This window comes from Charadrius vociferus, unplaced genomic scaffold (assembly GCF_000708025.1).
Source record: "Charadrius vociferus isolate BGI_N301 unplaced genomic scaffold, ASM70802v2 scaffold758, whole genome shotgun sequence".
In the NCBI taxonomy this organism is placed as follows: domain Eukaryota; kingdom Metazoa; phylum Chordata; class Aves; order Charadriiformes; family Charadriidae; genus Charadrius; species Charadrius vociferus.
In genome coordinates, this window is record NW_009649934.1 from 1,203,048 (window position 1) to 1,220,257 (window position 17,210).

General features: G+C 40.1%; 1 protein-coding gene across 1 annotated transcript in view; it reads right to left on the minus strand.

The window, feature by feature from the left end:
- The window catches only part of SFMBT1 (Scm-like with four mbt domains 1), a 34,394-nt gene that overhangs the window by 6,829 nt on the left and 10,355 nt on the right, over nt 1-17,210 (minus strand). The window contains exons 3-14 of the mRNA XM_009891248.1: nt 15,714-15,954; nt 15,176-15,264; nt 14,001-14,247; nt 11,305-11,402; nt 10,114-10,215; nt 9,214-9,364; nt 7,273-7,355; nt 5,697-5,826; nt 4,898-5,011; nt 3,407-3,449; nt 2,099-2,163; nt 488-627 (exon numbers count right to left, since the gene is read on the minus strand). Of these exons, the coding sequence (XP_009889550.1) occupies nt 488-627; nt 2,099-2,163; nt 3,407-3,449; nt 4,898-5,011; nt 5,697-5,826; nt 7,273-7,355; nt 9,214-9,364; nt 10,114-10,215; nt 11,305-11,402; nt 14,001-14,247; nt 15,176-15,264; nt 15,714-15,954 (1,503 nt within the window). The remainder of the gene's footprint in view (nt 1-487; nt 628-2,098; nt 2,164-3,406; nt 3,450-4,897; nt 5,012-5,696; nt 5,827-7,272; nt 7,356-9,213; nt 9,365-10,113; nt 10,216-11,304; nt 11,403-14,000; nt 14,248-15,175; nt 15,265-15,713; nt 15,955-17,210) is intronic.

Sequence of the window (17,210 nt, forward strand, 5' to 3'; positions counted from 1 at the left end):
ATCTGATCTTTGCAAATCATATCCGACTTATAAAACACAGAGAATTCTTTTAATTTTCCAATTACTGAAAATAGTTTGCCGTCTCTACTAATAAAATCTGTATCTCCTCTGTTTTAACATCAACAGTGCGAACTGTAAAGGAGTTTTGGGATTATCTGAAGCTAAATTCTGTTAATTAAAATTGATGCATTTATTACAGCTATAAAAAAATACTAACTCCTTTGATTGTGGTAATTACAGGTTACTCTGTTTTAACCTAAAAAAAGTTTAGCAGTAGAAGGCTGACTGTAACTCAGATAAATGAGAGGCTTTTCCTCTTTCCAGCCATTCATAAAACTGTCCATGATTTATACTTGATTTTATACAAAAACCCACTCTTTACTCATTACCAGCTTAAATTTATTAACTACTCATCTATAATTAGAGAGACACTCTAGTGTTTATGATACACTGCTATATGCAGGTGCAGGATGTACAACCACCTCACCTCTTTCAGAACAAGAACACAGTTCCCAGGTCCCACAGACTGAGGAAGCTCTGCAATCCTGCCTTTGTTTAGGTAAGGCCCTGAGAAGCACCGGTGATTGAAGTAGATCTTTGGGCAGCAGTACTTTCCATTAATTACCACTGAGAAATGAGAAAGCAGAGATTTAAATCACATGCTACAACCTCCCCAAAGAACAACTTCTTGCAATACGTAATATTTTGCCTGCTGTAAAAAAAAGGAGGGGGAAAAGTCTTGAATGACATGAATTTGGGGTAGTTTCAGCGTCACATTTGCAATGACAGCACTAGTTATTCAATGTTGTCAAAATATTTTTCATACTTCACAGGCATGCTTGCAAATTGTCACACTAGAGGAAATAAAGTTGGTCATTTATCAGAAAAGAAACATTTCTTCCTGGCTAGTCTGATGCTTCATGGTATTACACCACTGAGAACAGGCAAGACGACAACATTCCCAACTTTTTGGTAGCAGAAGCACTTCCTACACAGCAACTATGGATTAATTTTCCAGTCAAGTAATTATCTCTCCCCCAAACTTCTGCCACCAGAGAAGCCGGCAGAATTAGTCTCCACTGTTTATCCCAAACTGCAATATCACATTGCTCTACATTTTTACACTCTCTTCCCCTCAATCAGCAAACAAAAGAGGCAGCAACTGATGGAGTGACCTTTGATGAAGTGACATCAAGTTTTCTAAACTTATAAAATGGTTCAACGCTGCTCAAAATTAAAGTTATGTATAATACGTATTGCAAGATGCTTACATATAAATACAAAATTGTTTTACCCTAGCAGTGTTGTAGTTTCTCTTGATTGAGCAACACTATCACTTAAAGATCTTAAATTCAGTAGTTAATAACTGGCATATAAATAAATGAAGTCAAATTTACATTATGAGTCTATTAAAAACTAATTAAAATGCTAAGCAAGCACGAATCATTTCTATAAAGCTTGCATTTGGTGCAGCTTCAGATGTGCATTTCACTGTACAGAAAACAGCAGAAGAGGCATTTTGTTGCCAGATAGATCTGTATGACTGTTTCACCAGCAGATGTACTTATTCATCATATTCATTCTTGCAACAGTTTAGAAAATTATTAGATTTTGCCATCTGGCACACAAAGCAGTTTACTGTTTGAATTGCTTTTGTTTATCATAATGATGAAGTTATCATAAAAAACAGACAAACCTGCTTCCCAACGCTAGAATCTAACAACTCAAGAGCACAGATGCAGCGCGCCTGTTATGTTTCTCCCAACATTATTAAACATAACAGGTGACAATAAAAAATCATCTGCGTAGGTCACAGTACACATTTGGCTTCACACATCCTCCGCTGGGGGTGTGTGTTCTGGTGTAAAAATCTAATTTCCAGGTTTAATGCACATATCAATTGCAGGACACAAGTAACTGTACGTTCTTGTTTGCTTCATTCCTTTTTGAAGTTCAACAAATCATCGAGGGATGAAAATCTTCAAACCCTTTCCTCCTCTCCCCTCTCCTAACAGAAGAGCATTGAGCAGCTGAACAATGAGGCAGCTGAAGTGTTAGAGGATCTTGTCTTTGTTAGCCTGCCCTCTCTGATCAATACCTGAGTCAGAAGAGTTCAGTTCCTGGTTCTTTAGTCCATCATGAACTGTCCTCGAAGACAAAATTCTGAAATGAAAAGAAGATTGGGAAAAGGGACAGATGGTAAGGATAGTCACCTCTTAGTTACTAAAACCCAAATGTTAATTTTTTTTTCCTCCAGGTCCAGCCTTATTAATCTGGTTTTTATACCTCCCCTGTTTCACAATAATAACATGCAAGGACTATCACATTCAATTTGGAAAGGACTAATGTACTCCTACAGCTAGCAGCAATCCTTTCTCGCTTCAAGTGTGTGGGCTACCATGCTGACGATCACACCACACCAAGCTATGGACTATAGTTCCATTTTCTGCCTCCTTTTAACTTCATTTCACATTTCATGGCACAAGGCAGTGTACAGTCTTACCTTAGGCACTTTGAAAAAGAAGGATTTGAAATAAAATACAACAAAAATGACTCAAGTATTCCGGTAAGAATTCCAACTACAAAACATGGAAGAACAGCCTGCTCAGTATTTTAGGAGCAATGAAAACATTGGCGGGACTACTGACAGAACTGGCGTTTATAAAGCTGTTAAGAGTCAATAGAACCAACTGTCAGGCATTCTACCGAGCATTTTTCAGCAGCCTCACACAAAGGAGTTTCATATGCATGACAGAGAGTTTATAGACGAATTGTAGATATTAGTAGAACTCTCCTTTTGGCTAGTCTGGGCCAAATTTCACGGAAGGAACTACTAGAATGATTCACACTGAAGCCAGATTTTCTGATCAGCTGTGCAAAATCACAGCTACATGTTAAGGCAGCCACATTTTCCAAGCGTATTTACATTACAGAAACTGTATTATTTGAGAAGGGAATACAACCAAAAGGGAATCCAGCAATTTTCCCTATTAATCACCATTAAAAAAAAAAGACCCAATCACAAACTTATAAACACAGTCTTAAGATCAGGTTAGTTTTTCTTAAATGCACTCCAATACTCGCAGATAACGCAATCTTTTAAAAGTGAAAGATCAACACTTTCAATTCCAGAACTTCAATGACTTGACCTATTCAATAATTCAGCTGAGTTGCACTAGGATTGTTAAAAAACAAATTCAATGTTTTCTATCAAAAGCAGTGCAAAAGGTCTTTTTCAACATCAACAGGAACTACCAGCATTAAGAGAAATGGATCGTGGCATCTCTCAACCCTCAGCATAGCACTTCTGTAAAGCTAAATCTCCCCTAAGACAACACCAGTTAGAAAAAGAAAAAAACAACCCCAAACCTCAACAAAAAATAAAAGCAAAAAACCTGTTACTTACTGTTTCTCTGGTTGAACTACTGCAATTTTTTTCTGCTTATTTACTGAAAGGAAGGAGAACAAAATATAAACAGCAAAGTACAGGAGACAAACAAATGAAACTTCTAGTGCAATATATATACTAGACTCATGTCCTCTAAGTTATATGCCAAAAAGAACCTATGTTCAAAGCCACCACAATGTGAGGACAGCCGGCCCATCTGCACTAGAGACATGCTGGCCCACATAATTTGAAGTAATCCAAAAGGTTTACTTCGACTTTCACTAAAAGTTCATAAAATCAGGCATGCATATCCCCAGTTTTCTAGGAAATCTCACCTTTTGTGCATCTTTCTTTGCATCATAGTCCTTCAACTACCTGTAATACCAGCCAAAAAGGAATGATGTGCTTTCCTTTTCAGCACCCAAAGGTGCCGAAACCAAACCAAACCAAAGGTTAGGCTCATAAGCCTAACTTGCCACTTTACTGGCACAAGGAACTTCAACGCTGTTTAACTTTGAAATGCAATGAAATTAGCTGGTTAGAAACGTATTACGACTTAAGCCAATTGCTATGGAGGAAAACACTGTTGCAACTAAGAAAGTCAACTAGGTGATGGCCGCACTTGCCAATTCTGGCTTTCACAATCAGGTAATAATATTAAACAAGGTAATGCAACATGTGCCTCTTCCACAATTTCAGGCTTTGTCCCCAGCAAACTTCTGGATTTTTTTTTTTAAGCATATTTTCTCTAATGAAGTTCTTAGGTTCCCCCTGCTTCCTCCTCTGTTCTTTGCAGCGTGGACACGTCTCAGACAAGTTTCACTTGCTTTGGCTTCCAGTAAATGAAGCTCATTCCAATCTTTCAATTTTATTATCTTACCTAATAAACATTCAGAAAATTCTTCAGTTTCTCCAGCTCCCATTAAACTTTAATAAACAGAGCTCACTAACCAGTTGAGAGAAGACACTATCTTATGCTGCTTACTACTGTAGTTAAAACAGGTAGGATTTACTTTTCAACATTTTGTCATTAAGGGATCATAACCATCTGGCCCATTTAGAAAGCCAGTCCCCTTTATTTCAACTCCAAAACGCATACACACTCAACCCTGTTTTGTTATGGCATTAATTTTACTTGCACAAGTGCAAGTGTAAAATCAGTATCAAAGTCAGACATGTGGCAAGAACAGCTCAGACGAAAGTATGTGCGTTGCACGGGTGTGTGTGCATACACACAGACAGGATTTCTTTACTGTGACGAATGGACAGTTCCCACACGCCCGTACAGCATGCAAGGGTCTCAAGCCAACACTGCCCACTTCGGAGTTGTGTGGATTCCAGCTGCACCTAACAGCCGGGGGAACAGTTGCACAAGGCATAGATTCTCTGTACATGGTGAATGTTTCCAAATTCAGTGATGCTAGCAATAATTCTGTGGTAGCCTGCTCTCGAAGCTCTTGCCATCTCTACCAACCCAGCTAACCACAGCAAATAGACCAGAACTGATACCTATTGCTTTGCGAGGAGGTCTGAGCTGATATCCATTCGTTTCACACCAACCCACTGGAAATATATTCATTGATTCCACACTCACTATACAGTCAGGGACGGGCTTCTTGGAGCCTGTTTAGAGAAACAAAAATTGAAACAACTCATAAAAATAAAAAACCTTATTTGGTTAAAGCTTGCTATATGTTTGCCAGTGAAGCTGCTTTTACTTCTAGCATATCTGGAACACACCATCAATTGTTAATTCATCCCTTTTTATTGACCAGATTCTTTCCTGACCTCATTTGCTTAATCCTAAAGGCTGGAGATGGGAGTTTGCCATCCACAGTTTAGCAGAGGTGCACAGGGTATAGTCAGTCCGTGCTGATGTATTTCCAATTGAGAAACAGGATTATAATGGAGAACAGCTGACATAGGCCTACTGTATCTTAATGAAGAACGTCTCTAAAAGTTTTCTTCCTAGGTCTGGTCAAAGCTTGCTCAGAATCCAAGTCACTCATTTGAAAAAATGATTTCTAAAAGACACCAATCAGCACTTCGCACAGCACACTAGCCTAGCACTGACACGCTGAAACGCACAAACGCTGCTTTTGCCTGGCTTAAATAAGCATCGTCATCCAAGGCTAACTGGGAAACAGACAATGTAAATGGGGTTTTGCTGTGTTTTCATTAAGGAAATGGTAATTTGCTGTCCATATTCAGCAGGCAGTGAGTTTGTTCCAGATACTCTTCAGGTTTGATGACAGTACTACAGGAGAATCAATGCAACTGCTACTCTCCTCTCTCACATCAAGCTTACCTTCCAGCTGAAGCCAGAGGTAGGAATCTTTCAACTTGGTGACTGTAGCAATGCAAACTTCTTCAGGATCAACTGGGTTCACAGCCTCAAGTTTCATATTCTCTTTAAATCCATGGTCAGAAGAAGTTAACTAGGAAAAAGACAGAATATTTCAGTAAAATACCATCTGTATATCCAGTATATGATACGAATAGCCATGACTGGGAATAACACATAAAAGCCTCAGTGTTTGAGTAACACAAAGATACTCACGCAACCAGAGACGATTTCAAATAATTTGCACATTGAATACAAGTAAGATATATTACGAACTACAAAGAACTTAAGTTAAAAAAAAAGGCTCTATAGACAGACCTACAAAACATGTTTGTACTCAAAAATAAGGATGCTGATACTCACTGAGAGGACTGAGTGCATTCTAAGCAACCAGGAATTCTCTGGTGCTTGCTACCTAAGTGGTAATTCTGACAAATAGTCTCACCAGGCTCTCTATTCTATTATGTTAGCTTGGAAATCAATTTTATGTATGTAAATAACATTCCTGCCTCATCCAAATGAGTTCTGGCAGACAGAAAAGGAAGCTTTCTTTTCATTTTACATTTTTTGGATACGTAGGATTTTACTTTATTCACCACCTTCGTCCCCATTTATTGAAAAATTCCTAAAATATAAGAATGGATATTTATTCAGCTCTGAAGTGCCTGAATTAAAGATAAGAAGTAACAGCCAGACAGAGGAGTCTTCCTCCCAGAGCTACTCTGCAACCTAATTACAGGATCAATACATTACAAATTCTGGAACTAGCCTACAGTGATCAACTCTTCTCAGAAAAGGGATAATAAATTCAATGACCTGTTCTAAGATGCCCACAGCTTGCAAGACAGAACAAGGGCAACAAGAATTCATAGCCAGCAACACCCTCTTCAAAAAACGGTAATTATTCATTTTAATTTCTTCCCCTAAGCACTGCAGTAGCCCAAGTAGAGTAAATGGAATTGGAAGGCAGGTGTTAATAATAACCTTTTCTGCCCGACAAGGTATTCTGCTCTGGGAGATGGCAATAGTGTCACTGAATCAACAAAAGCCCAAAATCTAGCAAGTACTTCAGGCACTGATTAATGCAAAATGATTACCTGGTACTAATTTAAGATGACTTGGTATTGATTAATACAATGGAATGAATTTTTCAAGCTGAAAGGATGGAAGATTGAAAGAGTACACTAAGTAAATGAAAACAAGGTCTATTAAAAGGCCCCATTTCCACAATTACAGGAGTGCCAAGGATTGATGCTGTTTTATGACTATTCCATGGAGTCTCACGCATCTCAATTTTACAAACCACTCATTTCTTTTCGATCTGCTTTATCACAACTGCAGCATTTGATCCACCACTTCCTTATCTAGGAGGCTGGCATGCACCTACTACTGTTCACATATATTTACCCTTTGTTAACTCTTCGGTTTCCTCAGTTATCACGGGTAATTTAAGTCAAAAACGTGCAAAAGATTCTTTCCCCTGGAATCAAGAGTGTCATCCACATAACAGAAGAGACATTTGTCTGCAAGAGAACCTTACCGAAGGGAAGCAGCTCTGGGGAGCTGCCTCAGCACCACATTGTTTGAGGTAGTCTGCCCAATCGAAGTCCTGCCCAGGATAACCTAGGTGAAGAAAAGGCAAAGGGGTTAGTTTAGCAGCATGAGAACAAATGACTCATTGCAAGCTGATGTGAAGTACAATCATTGAAATCTGTTTGGGTCACTCAAGTTTGTCAGCTGACTAGGGCGTCACTGAGCCATCTGAGGGCAGCCCATAGCACGGTTCACACATATTTGGGATATCCTCTTCATTTGCATTGCAGAGGGGCTTTTGGGCACTGCTCCACCTTGACTGCCATTTTTTACTTGAAATGGCATGAAACTAAATGGGACTTCACAGAGGGTAACCTGAAGTGTGAATAAAGTACATCTGCTAAGCAGACAAGGGCAGTGATCGAAACTCAGGGAAGCGTTTGCACCCTTTACATAGGGTATAGATGAAATTCTGGCAGTTTCCACAAGATTACTTTATCAATGTCATGTCAACTCTGAATTTTTTTTTAATTTGGTTTTTTTAAATGTATCAGCCAAAATGTGCTCGATACCAACATATTACGCTCTCAAACACATGTTAAATACCAAGTCATTAAAGTTAGCAGTTAGTCGTCCTAAGAGGCTCATCAAGTTTGCTAACAGCTGTAAATCTGCATATGTGTTTGAAGGGAAGAGTCTTAACATGGAGTCCATCAGGAGGCAGAGCATCTCTCCAAGAAAAAGACAAATTAAAATCTGCTTGGAGGAAGTACTTCACTTCCCTGTGATCTAATAAACAGCAAATAACTGAAGGGAACTGGGCATAGAAGTGGGCTGCTGTGATACTTTGAGGCCGGCAGTATATTAGCAAGCAGACAACTGTAGCAGTTATTCCAGTAGTACCTTGGAAGCACTCCCCTACAAGGGATGCCTGTGACAAGGGTTTAAGAATTCAAGCAAAATTTTAAAACTAGTCTAAGAATATAATATTAACATGACAATCTAAAAACACGAAGTTCAACTAGCCCCCACAGAGACGGCCTAACCACAGAAGGACCTATTTGTTTTTCTCAGTTTGATCAGCGACAGTAGGACTCCTGAGACAATTCAGAATGCCCACCATTTCCTGGGAGGCTACCAGAACAGAAGCTTAAAATCTTTGTCGGCTCCAGTCACATACCTAGAAAGCGAGATTTCATCTTTCACATGCAAAATTCTAGGTAATGTTGAGTAAAGCAAAGCCTCTTTTTGTACCTTACCCAAGGAAAGGCAAAGGATGAACATCCTCTGCTCTTTCCTCCTCTGATGTCACGAGCAACTAAAACAAAACATTCTGAATTCTGTGGCGGTGAATAAGAGTACTCAGTCCCTGGTTTTACAATACCATTGACATTTCCATTTTGAGAAAATGCATAAATATTTCAGTAGCTGAGGATCACTCCCCAATTCCCTTATGTCCTGAAGCAATGTTTCAGCAATCTGCTACCTTGCCTGATAGGTCCTTGGAAAAAAAAATCCTTCATTAACTTCTGAGTGATAAGATATTCTAAAAATATTATAAGACATTGGATAACAACCTTCCATTTTGACCAGAAGCAAAAATCCAATGCAAAGACTATAGGTTTCTGGTATCATGTTAATTAATGCTGAAATCAACATTGCCTTCAGCTCTGGAACACATACTCCATTCGTTCAAGTGTTCAGGATTTTATGCATGACCAGCATCCCCCAGCCACTGTCATCTTCTCAAATCCAGGCACGTACCCAGGAAACTTCAGTTTCACTAACTCAAAGCTCCTGTTTCTCAGAATTTGGTCTTTCCTGTTCTTTGCTTTTGCTACTACACGTAATTCTGTTGTGAAAGTGCTGTCCTAAACATGGCACTCTGGGGACTGGCAATCTGTTTCCTTCAAAGAGGAGCGAGCATGACAAGCTTGCACAAACATACCTGGTGGGGGACTGAGATGCAAGCCGTTCTTCAGACTCCATTGCACAGGGAAAATACCAGCACTGTTGACATGACAAATGTAAGACTGGCTGGTTGTACGCTCTGGTCTCAAGTCGTCAATCTCTATCATGAAATATTTTTCATTGTATACCTGTATTTAGCCAAAAAAGAACCATGTGGTCTTGTAAGTAGCAGATCCCGATCTGTGGCTCCCTCTCCCCCATTTTGATAACTTTATTAAACAGCAACATTGCACAACGGTTATATTGAGAGACTATCTGTCCTAAAGCAAAAGCAACATTTCCTGGAAAATAGACCAAAAAAAAGATTTTAAAATAAGTCCTGGTTTTATTTGCACAGCAACATTTTGTTTTACTACATTAAAGCAGGTCTCTTTAGAACCATTCACCTGCTTACTAACACAGGAAGACAGAAGTTGCTCAAAACCTGATTACTTTGGGGAGTTTTCAGCTTTTAAAGCCATGTGTGAGCCCTTGTTTGAAGATCAGGCCACCTAAACGTCAGAGCTTGTACACCGTAATAACATGAACTTTTGCAAAAACAAATCCCTGAAATCTATCTTCAACTGGATACTCAGATTATGAAGGATTATATCCACTCTTAAAAATCTGGGTTTGACAATATTAGCTGTTTGATCTTTTTGAGCTTGTATCTTTATGGAATGTTTTGCCTCCTTTCAAATCCAATGTCATCACCGTCAGCAGTTACAATTTTTTTTTCACGGCAACCTGTCCCCTAAAGAAGACATACAAAACACTTAATTTGAAAATTAGTTCCAGATTTGAAGATAACCAGTCGATAAGACTTTCCTGAGCATTTAAGAACAGAAGTAGCAATAGAACTGAATCCTAGCAGGACAAGTTAAAAGAACCCTGGTACCTTGAGAACTGTAGCAGGAGAGATTACAAAAGGAGCCATTGGGTCCACAGCTTCTAACTTCATGCCTTCAGAGAAGGAATGCACTCCAATCACAGGTTTATCCTGAAACATGGAGTATCAGGGTGATTACTTGCCTTTCTCCATCAAAAAAAAGATGTGCCTTACATAATTCAACTGAAGAGGATAACTTGAGCTTTTATTAGTTTATTCTAAGAAATCAACATGTCATAGTACCAGCCACCTCTCTCTAATGAAAAGGCCAACTCTGCTCTCTGAGACCGACGGTTTTCTATGAGTTTTAGGAAACTGAGTCCTCAAGTTTTCGTCCTCTGATGTTCTCCACACAGAAGCAAGATTTCAAAATACGGAGTGGTCTGGTAAGTCAATAGAAATCCTCCCCCCCCCTCCCCCCAACCTTTATCACTCATGAGCTACACTAGAAGAGAACTATAGAAGTCTCCATTTTCAGCTTAACAAAAACCTGCAAGACAGGGCTCCTGCTCCAGAATTATCTACATCCTGCTCTGTATATGACCCAACACATTCAAGAGCAACAGCACCTCCTCTTCTATTCTGCTTATGGGTCTAAACGAAGCTGAGAAAAATGAACTGAGAACTTGAAGGACTAAATTTACATTCCTACATCTCAAAACATGCCAAGATATTTTTTTTTTTAATATTTCAATTCATATATATTTAAATTCAGACTCATTAATACATTTGCTAACACTTAGAATATAACAGGACACCTTATACACCATGTGTAACAGATTACAGATTAGATGTTACACATGTTAAACTTTTCAATGTACTCAGAATTAGCGAGATTGTAGTAACCCTGCACTCCTCTAGAAGGACAGTAATCCACAAGACCAGGTGGTGAACAACCGGAGATAACATTATAAAGGATCAGAACTGGGGATTTTTCCCAGTATGACAACTAATGGTTCACATATTTGTGATGGGTGCATTGTCTAACTTAACAAGAATTGTATAATAGTATGATTATTTTTTATTATTCTAACATTTTAAACTAGAGGGAGAAAGAAAAAAAAAATTGAAAGAAAAAAAAACAAACCAAAAACAGGGAAAGAAATTTGAGTAACAGTGACTAACTTCCCCGAATAATTTCTTAGGAATATAGGATTTTCATGATATGACCCACATAAACTACACATATTGTGTCTTTACCTTAAAGAGATCTGTAGGAACCGATGAATCCTCTTCCTCTTCTTTCACCTTCTTCAGGATCTCTTGCCAATCTGCTTCGCTCTTCAAGGGCCTAATGGCTTGAGTAAAAAGAAAAGTGAATGAAATCATCTTCCTTCTTTTCCTTCAGAACACATAGCAATACAGCCAAAAGTTTGCTTTGTGCTCTTCCAACTGCCTAATATGTATCTGTTCAAAATTTGTGCAAATACTTTCCTTCTTAAAAGCTTACTGTTTTCTTCCACAGTTGAATGTGTTACAAAAAGGGACTGAAGTCAAGCAACACTGTCTCACCCATATGCTGCCCAGACTAGTTTTTCTGAGAAAATAGAGATCACATCAACAGCAAGGAACACTTCTGGAGACACCTATGACCAGAACACAAATCCCCAGCTGGATAATGCCAGCTTGTTTTACGCTTAAGCAAGCAGAAAGTTCAAGAAATGTTCCACAACTGTGTCCCAGCTGCGTAAGTTACTCTTTTAGCATCTATAATTGCAGACCACACACCTCTCTGATAGAAGAGGAATTACTTGTACCAGTGCCATCATGCACAAAGGATGCCTGTGAGTATATCAAAGCTCTTACATAGACATAAAAAGGAAACAAGTCCAGTACCCAACTAATATTTTTAAAAGACATTATTCACTTAAATAGCGCTGTGGAATCCAGCCTTCTAGTTTCTGTCAGCTATCTGGCATCTCCCTGCTCACATTCCTGACTTCAGCAGAGATTGGTCAAGCACTAGCAAAGGCAATATGCTCAGTCGTTTCAACAGAAATTGGTTTGGTTGCCTCAGCATGATTTCTCCTTGCCTTAAGGGGAAAACATTAAAAAAAAAAACCCACAACAAAAGCAACTGTTCTAAACAACCTAAACTTCCCCAAGTAATAGCACAGAGTGTACCAGAACCTTAGATGTACACCTGCCTTTGCAAAAAGGCTTCAGGGTAAATGCTCAACATTCTCCAGTTTTATCCCAAGGTTTCCCCTCATCAGGAAACACGTTACATCACTGCTCAGCTCATAAGCAATCCATTTGTGTTTCAGCCATCTTATGCCCCACTTCTTTGATGACCCACCCTGACATGCACATGCCTGGAAAACAAGGTCATCTGTCCCACCTTCTGCCTCTGCTTCCACATGCTTGTTCCCTGGATGCCGATTTTTAAGGACATTTTCATATCCACGTAATAAGACAGTGCCTTAATTAGCCCAGTGGACGTGGAGTCACAACTGCAAAAGCTTCTGTTGAGCAGTACTTCAAAACCAGGTAACTTTTCTCCCCCAGGAATACAAATCTAACAAAAATAACTGTGAAGGCAAACCCTTCCACAGTTCCGCCTTTTCCACAAACAGGTGGAAAGTTTTGACAGGCAAAACCAGTTATCAGCTTTTGAACCACAAAATGGTCAGGGTTGGAAGGGACCTCTGGAGATCATCCAGTCCAACCCCCCGGCCAGAGCAGGGGCACCTACAACAGGTTGCACAGGATGGCATCCAGGCGGGTTTGGAATGTCTCCAGAGTGGGAGACTCCACAACCTCTCTGGGCAGCCTGTGCCAGTGCTCCACTACCCTCAAAGGAAAGAAGTTCCTCCTCATGTCAAGATGGAACTTCCTATGTTCAAGTTTGTGCCTGTTACCTCTTGTCCTATCACTGGGCACCACTGAAAAAAGACTGTTCCCATCCCCCTGGAACCCTTCCTTTAAGTATTTAAGTATTAATAAGATCCCCCCTCAATCTTCTTTTCTGTAGACTAAAGAGACCCAAGTCCCTCAGCCTTTCCTCATATGAGAGGTGTTCTAATCCCCTCATCATCTTTGTAGCTCTTTGTAGCCCTTGGTGAGGGTCCCCTCACCAGCAGATCCCTGTCTTTCTTGAACTAGGGAGCCCAAAACTGGACGCAGTACTCCAGATGCGGCCTCACCAGGGCAGAGTAGAGGGGGAGGATGACCTCCCTCGACCTGCTGGCCACACTCTTCTTGATGCACCCCAGGATGCCACTGGCCTTCTTGGCCGCCAGGGCACATGGCTGGCTCATGGTCATCCTGTTGTCCACCAGGACTCCCAGGTCCCTCTCCACAGAGCTGCTCTCCAGGAGGTCAGCCCCCAACCTGTACTGGTGCATGGGGTTATTCCTCCCCAGGTGCAGTACCCTACACTTCCCCTTGTTGAACTTTGTAAAGTTTCTCTCTGCCCAAATCTCCAGCCTGTCCAGGTCACGCTGTATGGTGGCACAGTCTTCTGGTGTGTCAGCCACTCCTCCCAGTTTTGTGTCAGCAAACTTGCTGATGGTACATTCTATCCCTTCATCCAGACCATTGATGAATATATTGAACAGGACTGGACCCAGTACTGACCCCTGAGGGACACCACTTGTTACTGACCTCCAACTAGACTCTGCACCACTAACCACAACCCTCTGAGCTCTATCTGTCAGCCAGTTCTCAATCCACTCTACTGTCCATCAATCCACCCCACCAATTAGTGGGTGAAAAGTCCTGTAGGACTATTTACCGGTGTTTTCACTTACGTATTATTAGGTACAGTATTTGACAGATCACACACTGATTATGTGACCACCATATGCATCCAGAAGGCAGATTTAGAGCACCAAAGCAGCAGGGGTATTCTCTAGCCTCTGATCACCATATAAAAGATACATGTTTTGAAGTACCTGAAGGTGGCTGCAGGCTATATCCATGCTGAGCTGCCCACCCCACTTGATGAAGGAAAGGGTCCAAGTAGAAGAGCCATTGATCAAATTTGTCAGAATCATCCAGTCCTTCGTATCGCAGTTTAAGTCTCCCACCAACATTTTCTACCACGTTGACTATCCAGGCTTCCAGGCAATCCCGAATGTTTTGCAGTTCTAGTCGGGAGCCTGGTGCAATGAGATCCAATGGATTTTTCCCTCTGTGGAGCTAAAAAAAGATCAAAAATTATTCTGTACAACAGAACAAAACAAATCCTGTACTTCCACTTCTTTATACGCATTCTTTTTGTGTAAATAAAGTATGAATACAGAAGTAAAGAAATACAGGTCCCTTACTAACACAAGACAACAGAAATGACAATGTTTAGAATCGCTGGTGCTTGCATCAGAGCTTCTGCACTGCCTGTAGATAGTCACACATTTCACTGAAGTCCCTATCATCATTTTCAGAAGCATCATCACTTACATATTCAAGGTTTGAAGGAAACATGAATAATCTCTCTCTAAAACTGAGTCATCTAGCATACAAAGATGACAAGACAGAAAACATACAAAGATAAAAATGCTAATTGTAAAGAAGCCATCAATGGCATTAAAAAAAATATAATGTTTTGTACTTTACCACCAGATGCTGATACAATGTGCAAATACTGTCTTAAGTGCAGAGAAGGGGATAAAAATGTGGTTCTTCACTAGCAAAGATGCAAGATTTAAGTGAAACAATAACCTGCCCGTTAGTAATAAATAAACACATAAATAAATAAGTGAAAGGAGTCAACTGAGAAAGGGGAATGTGAAAGCCAGATAAACAAAGGATTATTTCCTTGGAGTTGTATGAAGGAGGAGCAGAATAGAAGGAAGACTTAAAACTAAGGGTGTTTGAAAAAGGTCTTTCTTTTGCTAGGATTAATGAATGGCCCAAACCTGCAGTGACAGATGAGTTTCAGGACAACACTATCAGAATTAAATACTGTAAACAGGAAACACTAGAGAGTGGAACTTTAAGGTCAGCAGCATACTACAATGATCCCTAAACTTAAAAAAGGAAATGAACTGACACTCTGAATAGGGGTTCTCTTAATGACAAAGGGGAAAATCAAGACAAAAGCTGAGATGCAGCACATTGCAGCACTTACCCCCTCCAGCAGGTTAGCAGGAGCACTGCATGCTCCTTTCAGCACCCGCTGAAGGAATTCCTCCTTGTCAGGTATCTTGTCCTTGATACCTAAGTGGAAAGTGAAAAAAGACTGTGATTCTTCCTGCCAGCTAAAGATTATTCAGACAATGAGACGTTACCACTCTCTTGCACTACCTAATTCACAAGAATCTGCCACATATTCACCAGTAACACCTTAAAAGAAGAAAGAAAACAACAACAAAATCTTTCAAGGAAATTACAAAGCAGTAGAATTTGGTGCACAATGATTAAGACAACCATAAGCCTCTGCAAAAATAAGTCCAGTTCTGAAATTAAGCTAACTCGTTTCTGCTGAAAGAGCAATCTCCTACTGTAGGTCACGGGATTTCAGAAAAAACATGGCAGACAACCTCAACTTGTCATCACAGCAACCCTACCTGTGCACAACAGCAATTATGAAGACTACCCGTCAGGCTTACAAAGGACAAAAGCATACATTTGTATGTACTTCCCACTTGTGCATACGGAGCCAATACCTTCAGGCACTTTGAGAATCTTCTTGTTCTGCTCACACCAGCCGATGGGGTGTAAATCAGCTGTCATGATATCACACCAAAAGTCAGCCTTGCGGTCTTCCCCGTAACCATCGTAGCGCAGCAGGAGCAGCTGCCCACAGGTAGTAATGATGGTGGCCACCCAGTAGGTGTTCTGGTCAGACTTGACAGCAACTTCTAGCTTCATACCAGGGGCAAAACCATTCTGCAAACTTGTATCCACCTGAAGAGAACGAAGATCATCACATTTGAGCACCTCCCAGAAACTTCATGGAACAACAGGGGGAACCATGTAGACATGCTCATTAGCAAAAACCCTCAAGCCAAATGCTATCCAGTCTCTTCAGAGAAACAACTTCATCATATTACGTGTCCAATATTGGAACGTACATAGAATCATCATTAATGAAATCTCCTTTGCATTTCAGAGTATCTTTTGAACCTTAAATCAGTATCTTGCGATTCATCTTCCTGCCCTGGACAATACCTCAGCCATCACGAAAAAGCTTTCCAACTCACCGCTGGGCTGCCAAGCTAGGCAAAACTAAAGGTCCAACTCAGCAACACAATTTGGACTTTCTGTGTTAAACTATGTCTTTCAACCTCTTTGGAAAAAGAGCCTGTTTAAAGTACATACACACACTTTAGATAACAATAGCACTGTCTCTTCCACCGTGCTCATTTAAGAATGCACAAATCTGCACAAATTGCAGAACATGGATTTTTAATGTGTCTATGTAAGAACCCAAATAATTCTGTAAGTAGCGTTGTTACATAAATTGCATAGAACATAAACAATATGTGTTCTTCAGTGAACTCAGGCTTTGACAACAAGAAAGTGCCAAATAGTGTGTGCTCTGTGCGTACGTGTGTGCGTTATGTGCAGGTGAGGAATCTGACTGCACAGTACTTGGATACCGAAATGTGAACTTGAGAAGGCAAAACATTAAGTTTCTCATATCCCTAACTTCCCTCAGCTCAAACATTCCTGAAAGAGCAGAAGGACTCTGTTCTGCTCTCGCTACAGTATGTTTCTGAGCTACACTTAAGTCCATGGCCTCAGTCTTAATTAAAAGTCTAACATGTCCATCCCCTGTTCTCAGCTGAATGTAACTGATGGTTTCTTTCTTAAGTGGTCCCAAGTTCTATTTCCTCTTTGAATCAACTGCAAGAAAGGCTTTCAGTACGATGCAGATGCAGTAATATTTTCTGGGTTATTTATTACCAGTTCTGCACTGACAGTTCAGTAACTGCCATAGCTATTATAATCTCATCAGCCAGCACACACTGGTTTGCTAAAAATAAAACTAAGAAAACCACATCAGAAAGAAAAGCATAGGCTTCTGTTAACTGTTCACATCCTTTAGGTTAATATCCTTCACTTAGAGAAACCCCTTTTTGAAAAAAAAAATAAAAAATCAGCAGAACCCAATACCTGCAGGCGTTTTGAGGTGGTATTGCAGAGAGATCATCTATCTA